General features: G+C 36.2%; 1 protein-coding gene across 1 annotated transcript in view; it reads right to left on the bottom strand.

The window, feature by feature from the left end:
• FRRS1 (ferric chelate reductase 1) overlaps positions 1-12,247 on the bottom strand; it is a 46,063-nt gene extending 33,816 nt beyond the window's left edge. The window contains exons 1-3 of the mRNA XM_030327192.2: positions 12,177-12,247; positions 1,531-1,726; positions 319-455 (exon numbers count right to left, since the gene is read on the bottom strand). Coding sequence (XP_030183052.1) covers positions 319-455; positions 1,531-1,726 — 333 coding nt within the window. The 5' untranslated portion in view covers positions 12,177-12,247. The remainder of the gene's footprint in view (positions 1-318; positions 456-1,530; positions 1,727-12,176) is intronic.
• Positions 12,248-12,504: the final 257 nt, after the last annotated feature.

Genomic DNA, 12,504 nt, shown 5'->3' on the forward strand with positions numbered 1-12,504 from the left:
AATGAATGAATGACAAAAATGATACCTCTGTCCCATTCTAGAATCCTATCTTCAATATTAACACCCTTTAAAATCAATATAATAAGAGTCAATATTATATAAAATATCAAAAGCTATAAACCCTTCAAGCTACTGCCTTTTCTCGGATGCTGATGTGTAAAAACATATTGCAAATAGGAAAATTAGGGGGAAAGCTTGATCACTGTGAATCTATTTAGATGTCTGCAAAACATGGGTAATGTCATTATCTCAGAACCCTTAGCTTATAATGAAAAGATCCATGGAAACTAACAAATCAGTTTCAAACATAACACAAACCTGTACATCCTCACAGGTCAGAAGCTGCGACACTTGACTGTCAATCAATGTGAAGGAGCCAATAGGAGGGCCACTCAAATCCTCAGCATTACGTGCTTCTAAAAGAAAGCCTCTAAATGGTAGCCCTGACAAAGTAACTGAGAAACAAACAAAAAAATAGTTTACGATAAGGTTTAGCAACATCCCCAAAAGAAAACTGTTTAGAGGAGGCATCTCATAGTTAGAATCTAGCATATGTATACAAAACTACTCCAGAAAAGAAAATGGTATAAATAATCCCATAGACAAAGAAGGTCTAAACTATGTTCCACAGGACATTCACTCAGTGAGATGTTAATAGCCATTCCAATTCTACGGGGAAAAAAAGCTAAGTGATGGTCAGGGAGGTGTCCATGGAGCCAAATTAGTTCAAAAAATGCTGAATGAAAGTAAATATTTATTTGTTTACTAAAAACCCCCAAGGCCTTTAACATCCTACTATACAGTATGAAACTCTCAGTATATACAACATACAGTGTTCCAAACTGATTTTTCCATACACTGTTTTTGTCAGAGTTCGTTAATATTTTGTATTTCTGGAGTTGCATAAAATAGTTTGCAAAACACTATTATAGATACACTTTTGACAATCAGCCTACCTTTCACCCAAAGAATCAGAAAAACACAAGAATTTACACTATACCAAGAATAAGGGTTTATTATACCTTAAACCAGATAAAATAAACTTTATTTTCCTCTTCTATTGTGTTAATAGTATTGGTGAAAAAAGATACATATTAACTAACAATAAAAATGTATTTAAAACCTATTCTACTTAGTCTGACCTCGGCTCAGGTCATGATCTCGCAGTTTGTGAGTTCGAGCCCTGCGTCAGGCTCTGTGCTGACAGCTCAGAGCCTGGAGCCTGCTTTGGATTCTGTGTCTCCCTCTCTCTCTGCCCCTTCCCCACTCGCACTCTGTCTCTAAAAAATAAATAAACCTTTAAAAAAATTTTTTTGGAAACCTATTCTGCTTAGGGAGTAGATTTACTACTTAAGTAATACAGTCATCTATAGTATTTAAACACAAAATGAGAAGTGTAAGATGATGGTATCTTATGGAAACAGGTGAATAGATTTAAATGAAACTGTATAAATCCAACAGTAATAAAGATTCAATGTACAGGAAAAGAGGGAAACTCAAAATGCAAAATAGTTAATTCCAACACAGTACCTTCAATCTGGTCTCCTGGTCTGAATGTCATCTGACTCACTGAAACGTTGTGAACAGGGTCAGAACGTGCAGTATGACTGTGTTCAGGAACCATTCCATGGCATGACTTTCCTACTTTTCCGCTGGGATAATTAGCCACAGAACTAACGTGCAACACAAGTGTGAATGCACCAAAAGTAAATCCAGGAACTGCCATCTCAAAAAAAAAAAAAAAAAAAATTAAAAGCACATTATTTTTATACATAATTAAAATATAAAGCTTTCATATGACAGAATATTAATCCCAGAAAACTTGCTTTCAACAGACAGCTAACCATATTCTCAAAAATACATAATAAAAAGAATGTGATATCTGAAGTCTGACCTAGATTTGAATCTCGGCTCTACCAATCACCAATGATGAGACTTTAACCAAATCACTCAAGCCTCCATTTCCTTCCCTGAAAAATTAGGAAACTAACACCCACCTTACAAGTTGTTTTAATAAAATGAAGATACAAACTAAAGTCTGACAAGGAAGATATTTAAATAAATGTTAGCTTTCATTAGCATGATTTTCGCTAAAAGCAAAAGGTTCTATTTCACCTTATCCCAGGAAGCTTAAAGAACAAATAGGAAATGTTTCTTCTGGATTTAAATACCGTCACCTAAATAAATATCTGGTATGACTTCTCTCAACTTCCCATTACATTAATCATGATGACAGGGTGGATAATTTTTAATTTGTAATACTGAAAACTGAGGATAACAGAGAGCCAATCACAAGAAACAATATTTCTATTACCTTTAGCCCAGGCACTTCTGAATTAAGAAACACAATTGTCAGTCCAAGCAATTTTCTTCTCTCATCCAGTACCTGCCTCTTACCATCTGCCTAATAGAAAACCAGCTACTTTATGTCAGTCCCACCCTCTGGTAGCCTACATCAACCACTTCAATTGGTGCTTATATTCAGAACCTGCCAATCACAGCAAATAACAAGGCTTGAGGAAGATGGCAGGGACATGTTACACAGCAGTAAAGTCAGCCGATGAACAGACCCCAAGAAGCAGTTCATTCTCCGTACAAATAGATTAGACAAAATAAAAGCACCCTTAGAATCACTAGAATAAATGACCCTCTTATAGTCATGTAAATTACAATCCCCACATTGGACCAGAACTAAACTACAGAATTCCTGCTAGACACCAGAAATTATGCCGGGGGCTACACATTTCAACCAGCTCTGCACCTTACAGCAGTAGCCACCAAGTAGATAGCATAGGGTCTAATAGTACTATATACCCCTATCTTTCATCAAACATCAAGCTAGGTAGAGTTTCTCCCATTTAAAAATAAGAAGAAGAAGTAAATCAAGAGCTTCTGAAAAAATATCTATAAGAGAAACAGAAAATTTCTCTATACAGTCATAAGAAAAGCATAACTTTGAAAATGGTTGATTACTATAAGAAACAATATTTAGGAAAACAACTGTCTTAAACATACACAGTGATATATATCAATTATTTCTCAATAAAACTGGGGAAGAGGAAGAAAAGGAAGACTGAAGAGTGGAGAAGAAGGAATTTTTCTATTCAAACGTGGCTTTCAGGTGCCTTTGTTAGAGGCAGACCTGCTTTTAGGACCACGCAAGATTTGCTGGAGAGGATCAAGGTCATAGTTTTAACCACGTGACTGTGGCCAATTATCATGAAGATTAAATGCAGTAATGTGCTACCCAACTAAAGGATAGTATAAGGGAAAAGTCAGCCCAGTTTAGCAAATACTCATTTGGCACTGACCTCCTGTCAGGTGAAAATGGAAACAAGACATAATTTCTAATCTCTGCTTTGCACTGCATAGCTGAATAAAGTCAACTCAGTTATATAATCTCTGTCTTTGCTTCTTCATTTGTGAAATATAGTAGATAAACCAGAATAAATTCAGGATCGCCTTCATGCCTAACATTATGATGTTACAAAGCAAAGTGGGAGTACCTGGGTGGCTCAGTCGGTTAAGCATCCCACTTCAGATCAGGTCATGATCTCACTGTGAGTTTGAGCCTCGCGATCGGCTCTGCGCTGACAGTGCAGAGCCTGCTTGGGATTCTCTCTCTCTCTCTCTCTCTCTCTCTCTCTGCCACTACCCCACTTACTCTATCTCAAAATAAATAAAACTTAAATTAAAAAACAATTTTTTTTTAAATAAAGAAAAAGAAAACAAAGTGGGAAAGGATACCGGGAATTAGCAGAGCAAGAAGAATAAGCCAGGAAAGGGAAGTGACTAAGCATCACCACCTGTCATTCATTAGGAAAATATAACAAATCCAGTCAGGAAGGGAAGTAAACCAGCAATTTCTTTGTTCTTGGTCAGATGCTGACTATTCAAGGTGCAGCTCTATTGTCATTACAATGGCTAATGATGATTTTCCAGTTACGATTTAAGGAACAGCCTTTTTTTCAAAGTAATACTTTAATTCATTAGCCAACCAATGCCAACAGATTGCCTAGTTATGAAAGGGAATAAGGAGTTATTCAGGGAGACATTTAAGTTAAAATTACGTAATGTGGATAATGAACTATTATGAGGTCTTCCTTCAAGCATTGAAAGAACTCCCACCAATTTTGTATTATTTTTAAAGTTTTACATATTCCCAATTCACAGTGGGTACAATATAGAAAATAAAACAAAAAGATATCATAACTTGCATTCATCCCATAACAAAGATAGACCTATTAGTTAAAGAATTAAAAGAAAAGTTATCCTGATTCTAACTTAAATATTCCCAAACCTGATGAAAGATGCATAGTTTTCTTTCTTGCCTGAAAAACAAGCAATTAGTAAAAAGGTATGATGACTGCTTGTACCATGTTCTACATACATCTCACACAACAGCAAAAAATCAAAACAAATGTATTCTTTATTATTTAAATACCAAATGATTGTACTGGCATGAATATTTAATTATTATTGTGATTGTGGACCACAGAGGCAAGTGATATTTATCAAGACAATATATTTAATGACAGCAAAGTAAAATTCAGATAAAATGAGAATTCAATTGAAAAATACTTAGATGTAAGAAAGTCATTAGAATAAGGAGTCTATGTTAATTAAGAATTTTTTTAAATAAATTGGTCATTAAATGTCTTTTTATGTGTCACTCCAAGAATATGTGAGAAAAAGAAGAAATGGAGAAAAGCATACCTGTTAAAACCAAGTCGGATGATTAAACTGGCAAGTAACTAATCAAGTCTAGTTATACTGCAATCAAGCTCTAGCTCTCACTGTTAGTCATTCATTTTATGTTGGGTTTTTTGTTGTTGTTTTTTTTTTTTTTTTTTTTGAGAGAGAGGGAGAGACAGAGTGTGAGTGGGGAGGGGCAGAGAGAGAGGGAGACAAAGAATCTGAAGTAGGCTCTAGCTCTGAGGTATCAACACAGAGCCTGAGAGGGGGCTGGAACTCATGAACTACGAGGTCATGACCTAAGCTGAAGTCAGATGTTTGACTGAGCCACCCAGGCACCCCTACTCATTCATTTTAAATTAAGGCATCAAAAAGTTCAAAAGTTAACATGCACACAAAAAATTGTGGGAACTCAGCCCAGTAAACCCAATCTACGTCACCCAAGATATGAGTATGAGCACAGAGTGAGAGTCTTAATTAATTCACAGGTATGAGGTAACAAGGTTTTCCTAATTATGAAGAATGAGTTGTAAAAAAAAAAAAAAAAAAAAAAAAAGCAAAAACTTAACCAGAAGGGTTTACTATAAAATATTTAAATAATTTGGAAAGGTTGTGTGGTTTTTGTTTTGTTTTGCTATATACAGTGGATTTTATTTAATTTTTTACCACATTCACAATAAGTATTTTTTACATTATGACCCAACAAACATTTCAAGAGACATTATTTACCTTTACCACATGGGATAAACTTGTATATCTCCTTCTTTTTTTGAAAGAGAAAGAGACGGGTAGGGGGGCAGGGAGAAAGAGAATCCCAAGCAGGCTCCACACCTTTAGGAAGGAGACCAAGACAGGACTCAGTCTCATGAATGGGGGTTGATCTCACAAACTGTGAGATCATGACCTGAGCCAAAATCAAGTCAGATGCTTAACCGACCGAGTCACCCAAATGCCCGTAAACTCATATATTTTCTATTCCTTCCTCTTTTTTATGTTGGTTTTATGTATCCTACTGAATCGTTATTGCACAACCTACTAATGGATCTTAACCTGCAGTTTGAAAAATACTATTTTACAGCATATCCTTGACCATTAAGTTTCAGCCTTGAATCGAGCTCTAAATCAGGAATATCAAGGATTTCACATAAAAAGGAGAGTTCTCAGAACTAAAGAAAAAAATAATAATAAGCCAAGCAATAAGGAGAATTTGGGACACAGGAGATGGGTTCAATGAAAATGTCTTATTCTCTCTTATTCCATTTGTGACCTAAACAAAAACTATAAACATGGCTAATAGCATTCTCATGGTGACCTTCTGTATGAGGAAAACAAATTTTAATTAATCATAACAGAAAAACACTGCAATCCCTAAAGCATTTACACACCACTTTCAGAATTTCCATCAACCACATTATACAATGTGCCAAGTATATCATTACTTCATACTCAACACAGTTTTCATTTTATTTCATTACTAGAATTCCAATGACACTATTTTCTTTTACTTTGTTACAAGTGTAAAATATTTCAATTAATTTATAAGTTAAGCATGCTTTTGCTTCTAGGCTTTTGGCCTTGAAACAGAACCAGCAATTATAATATTGCTTCTCTTAGAAAATGGAATTGAAATTCCAAGCCAAATTGGAAATTAATTTTAGGATACAGCACATTTGTAACATCAGCATTTCAGGTAGGATCAAGGGGAAACCTGATAGGTTCTTAGACTAGGGCTAGAGGTAGAGAGAGATGGAAACAGAGTGTCAGAGTTAGGTAGAAAGACTTTTAGAAAAATAGGTAGAACCATAAGAAGGATAAGGAGATTGATTCAGTCAAGTAAGTTAAGACTAAGCACAAGAGATACACAGAAAACAATGAAATTTCTATGACATAAAGAAAAGGATTACATTTCTACTACACAGGAGGGAGGAAAGGGGACAGAGCACCGAGAAGGAGAAAAGAAAAAGAAACAAATGTTTAGTGAGAACCTGGAAGATACTACATCTAATGCAATCCTTACAATCAGCAGATAGTATCTTCACTTTAGAGACAAAAAAACTTGAGGCCAGAGAATGTACCCTAAATCACATACACTTTGAGGATTAGAACCTAAATCTAGGGGCAACATCCATAGTCTCTCTTCACTCTGCATGGCTGCTCCCTCCTTGGAGAAACAAGCATGTAGGAAGTAAACAAATCCAGCAAAGATGCAAAGTTCACAATGAACAATGTGAGAGTGGGGGCATACTGTGACAAAGGTGAAATCTAAATTAGCCTAGTTCAGAATGTTGAGTGGTGCCTGGCTGGCTCAGCCAGTGGAGCATGTAACTCTTGATCTTGCAGTCATACATTCAAGCTCCACATTGGACACAGAGTTTACTTAAAAATAAAAAAGTTAAAAAATAAAAAAAATTGGGGCGCCTGGGTGGCGCAGTCGGTTAAGCGTCCGACCTCAGCCAGGTCACGATCTCGCGGTCGGGGAGTTCGAGCCCCGCGTCAGGCTCTGGGCTGATGGCTCAGAGCCTGGAGCCTGTTTCCGATTCTGTGTCTCCCTTCTCTCTGCCCCTCCCCCATTCATGCTCTGTCTCGCTCTGTCCCAAAAAAATAAAAAACGTTGAAAAAAAAATTAAAAAAATAAATAAATAAATAAATAAATAAATAAAAAAATTAAGAAACAGAATGTCGAGTCTACTCTATGAGCCAAAGAAGCAATGTAGAGGTCTCTTTCGTAGAACTAAAGCTCCTGAAAGAATGGATGGTAAAACAACTAGTTCAATGCCTAAAAACACTAAGTTGTCAATAAATGGTAACTGCCACTATTTATTAGCACCATTCAATTTCCTTATCACTAGTATGTGCTAATTTCTTCCAAACACTGCTGTGACTAGACAACTGAAATTTTCATATATTTCTTTCAACTGCATTTAATTTGTTCAAGCCTTCTGAAATGTTTCAGAAAATGTTCTCTCCTTCTTTCCAGCAATTTAACTTTACCTTCATAGAAAACTTCCACACCAAAAATTAAATTGACTTTGATAGCAGAATCTCAAATTATAGAGAAATTGAAAAATAGGTCAAGTATTTCCACTTCCTCAGATAAAAATGTTTCAGACTCCATTTGCACAGCAGGAAGCAAAGAGAAAAACAGATTTTTTTTAATTAACAATTGGAGTTATGACATTTTCAGAGATGGTTCTAAAAAACAAAGAGGCATTAAAAATGGCACACTGAACACCAATTTGAGATCTGTCAGGTCTAACAACTTAAGATGGTTGAAAAGAATTCTGACAAAGAATTTAGAGTTTAAGTAAAAGCAAGAAAAAGTAAAGGGAAAGGTAGGAAAGAAACCACAGAAGAAAAAGTAATAAGGAACTCTACAGTTTAATCCTGATTCCCCTAATCACAACATCATCAACAAGGAATTTTTCCATCATCTTTATTCATCTCTGGAAAAAAAAGATTGGAAGCAAATACCTTACTACATGATACAGAGTTTTCATCTGGATCATTCCACATGGCACTCGCAATAACCCTGTCCTCAACACAAAATTAGGTACAACGTGGAATGGTCCCTTCTCTAAAGATGTAAAACTAATAGATGAAACAAAAGTAAATGCCACTAATCTAGTATTTAAATGATGTAATTTATTGAATGCCAATTCCATTCTAGTTATCACAGTAGGTGAGTCACATAAATGAACTCTAATCCTTGGAAGAAACATATCAAGAACTTTTTGTTGTATGGAAACTGAAACTCACGGAGGTTATAAAAAACTACCATCTCAGATCACACAAGGTAGAATAGGAAAAAAAAAATGCATTTCATTATAGAAATTTAGAGGTATGGGAGAAAATAAGAATAGAAGAGCTAACAATTGCCAGGGGCTTACAACATGTCAGGAATCATGTCAGGTACTTAGCATGCCTTCCTCAAAGCAACGCAGGAAGGTATGAGGGGTATTATTGTCCCCACGTTGTAAAATAGGGCACTGATTAAGACATTTGTCAGAGTTGCAGCAAATGAGTGATGAAAAAGTATGGTCTCTGATCTGGCTTCTGAGGTTTTAACCAATAAGCCATCCATAGATTCAGATCAGACCTTTAAGGCTGACATGGTAGGTAAACAATGGAGGAAAAGGGGTTCAAAATGAGCACAATTTGAATGGGAGCAATAAAAGAACCAAAGGTAGAAAGAAAAAAGTGATCGTGGACTTTTGAGGGACATTAGACCTATTTAGATCCAAGGTCAAATGTTAGAAATAGTCATTGTAAAAAATATTGTTAAGTCTGGTTCCTCTCCATGCCTCATACATGAATATATCCATTCCCAAGACTTTTTACCTTGGCCCCCCACATTTCTCTGTAAGCTCATCACTTCCATGGACTCAATTTTTATCACTAGGATGTTTCTCAGATCTTCCAATTACCCCCACTCTACATCTCCTCAATGCTTTGATTCATACTTCCAACTGTATATAGATTTCTGTTTGGATGACAATAAGCTCAACTAGTCTGCAATGAAATTCATCATTTTTTCCTCCAGACTAGTTTTTGTATCTGACTTCCCTATTCTGATGGAGGCCTGGCAACACATTTCTAGTCACTAAGACTTCACACCCCATATTCTCAAGATTTGACGCCAAACACTCTTTTGGACCCCAATTTCCAAGCAAGCTCTGCAGATTCTTCCTCCACCCTTCCACTCTCCTACCTACCCCTTCTGCATCTCTCTTCGACTTTCTCTCTATTATATTATATCTGTCTGCTACTTTCCATTCCGCCATCACCAAAGCACAAAGCCTTCATCACCTGTCACCAAATTAAGGAAACACTCTCAATTGCCCTACTTGTTTCTGTATCGCCATTCTGATTGTCCTAAACAACACCACAAGATCATTTTCCCAAAGCACAACCCAATTTCAAGGATTTTATTCTCCCATGCTCTAGTGACAAGGTACCACGTATACTTATTCCAGGAAGAAGCAACACTCTTTCTTTCTCCCCATGTCCTGCCTTCTAACTGGGACCTATTTCATCTGCCAAATTCCTCCTCATGTGGAAGTTACATACATGTTACATGGGAAAGAATAAGATACAAAAATCTCTGTACACTATACCTTTTATGTAAAAAAAAAAAAAAAATTCATTGCCTATCATTTCATGGAAAATCCAAAAGACTGATAATTTCCAGTATCAACATGGATATAGAAAAATGAGCACACTCATACACAATGAAGAGTGTAAACTGTCACAATATTTTTGGAGGAAATTTGACAGTATCCTACTAAGCTATGTTTAGCCTCTGACCTAGGAATTTCAATTCCAGGAATTATCCTACAGAAAAACTCGCACAGTTATGCTAAAATTATTTGGAAAATGGCAAAAATCTAGGTGGTTACAAAAATGAACTATGCTACATCCAAACTATAGAATACTTCATACTCACTTAAAAGAATGAAATAGAATAGTCAATGACAAGTATAACAGCCAATAATTACTGTGTGCTTTATGGGAGCTAGGCATTCCTTTAAGTGCTTGCAACTATCAACTCCTTTCACAAAAACCCTAAGACATGAATCTGCATGTACTTAAGTGGAAACATGCTCATGCCACACCGAGGAATGAAAGCAAGCAGATTGCAAAATGATATTTAGTATACTGAAAGATATATCACTTAAAAGTTAAAGGCAAAAGGAAAAAAAAAAAAAAACTTCTATTCCACACTTTAAACTTTCTCAATAGTGGTTATCACCAGGAGAGTGTTTTCAATAGGGGAAGAGGAGTGGACTTCCTCTTTTTTAATCCTCTTTGTATTGTGCACATTTTTTTGAAAAGGGTGTTTATAACATAAAAATTACAAAAATACATAATATGAAAATATAATATATAATATAAAATAATTTAAAATTTTTAAAGCATGTAGTGCTTTAAGTATAATAAAAAATTATAATTTGTAACTATAAAACATGGGATACATAAAGACTGTAAAGAAATACCAGAAAATTGTTTAGCTTTTTTCTTTTATCTATTTTCAAACATTCTATGTTCCTTTTACAGTTTTTGCTTGGTTTTGTTTTGGTAAATAAAACCTCCTCCCCTCTTTCAAGGTCCATTTGCAAAGCCATCAACTACTGTCTCCTATGATCCAGTAAACACTTCGGACATTGAAATCACCATCGTTTGAAGAATCCAGCTGCCGGTTTTAACCCAGCAGGCACCACCTTAGTGACCGTGAGCGAATTATTTAACCTTACCAGGCTTTAGTTTTCTCATTTTGCTAGAAAAAATGCAACCAACATCAAGGTGCCTTGTGAAGATTAAATAAAGTAATACGTATGAAACATCTCGCACAGTGGCCACCATAAACCAGGTCTTCCATTAAAACCTCCTTCTTTCCATGGGGTCTTGCCAATTTCTGCCAACCTCAAGTAACTGTTCTCTTTTCGGAACCTCCAGAAGCTTTGATTTTGCTGATAAAAAAATTTATCACCCCTGCCCCAACTGGTGACTTGTCCTATGGCCAGGTGTCCCGCGTGTTGATCTCCTGTCACACTAACAGTGTACCTTGAAAACAGCACTTGTACAGTGTGATTTCCAGAGAATCGGACATTACCTAAATGGACACGTGTGAAACAGAAGCTACAGTTGGCCAAAAGAATCAACATGTTGGGTTATTAAGCAACTTACTAGAACTCATCCCTTCAAACAAAACCATCCTCTAAAAAGTCTAGCTCATTGTTTTCAATAAATCAATAAACCAAAATTTAGCCTCCATCTCTGTACAGTACTCAAATCTTTACACTTTTTCTCTTAATTCGGAATTAAAAGAAATTACCTGAAGCTCAAAAGTTCAGCTCTGTAAAGAAATATCCCTGGATAATGTATTTACAAATTGAAAAATCTCCTTTGCCCCTAGGCAAGCACTGACAAGATACAAATAGGGGGGAAGGGGCGGGGAGGGGCGGGGCAGAGGTAACACCTTGCCACCCTTAGAGCCTTTCTTAAATTCTAAAGGCACACCAGGGGTCGGGGGAGCTAAAATTTCTAGTTTAAAACACACTTTAAAAACGAAGTAAGGCTCTGAATAATCTGCATACAGGTAATTATCCCATTAGGTTTAAATATAAAAGGGAGTTCCGACAGTTTCAACTTTTCAAAAAAGAAGAAAGAAAGAAAACACGTGTGCATGAATACAGTCCAAGCTTTTCAGGATCCCAAGCACGACTCTACTTACAATCTCCCTTTTCTGGGATTAAAGCTCGTTAGTCAAAGTCACGGGACATATTACTAACCTAACTCGTTTGTGCACCCTCATTAACTCAATACAAGTCCAGAACATAATTTGTTAAAGCGTTCATTCTGCGTCGCCGACTGCCCCCATGATCCATGGCGCCTGCTCTCCAGTACTGTTGCCTTAGCTGGCTTCAATTTTTAAACGCTTTGCGGAGAGCTCTGACTTAGAGAGAACAGAAGGCGACACTTACCTTGAGAAGCGAAGGCAGCCTAGCCAACTTCCGGTTTTGTTACAATTTGTATCTCACTTCAGCAGCTGGGTGGAGCTAGCTCACCCAGTAACCAGAAAGTTTCCCAAGCTAAACTAAGCTGTAAAACTTGATTTGCAAGATGAGAACTAATTTTTGGACTCCATTTCTGAGAATTAAGGGTTCTGTTTTACATATAAGAACACTTTTGGCCAAGTAATAGTTATTTCATTGAGAAAATTATGTATTTGCCTTTAACTACAAAACCATTTGAAAATACCTGTTCCATATACTCTTAAGACAAACAAAAGAACCTAGTTATGCCTAGGTA

The sequence above is a fragment of the Lynx canadensis genome, chromosome C1 (genome assembly GCF_007474595.2).
Source record: "Lynx canadensis isolate LIC74 chromosome C1, mLynCan4.pri.v2, whole genome shotgun sequence".
In the NCBI taxonomy this organism is placed as follows: domain Eukaryota; kingdom Metazoa; phylum Chordata; class Mammalia; order Carnivora; family Felidae; genus Lynx; species Lynx canadensis.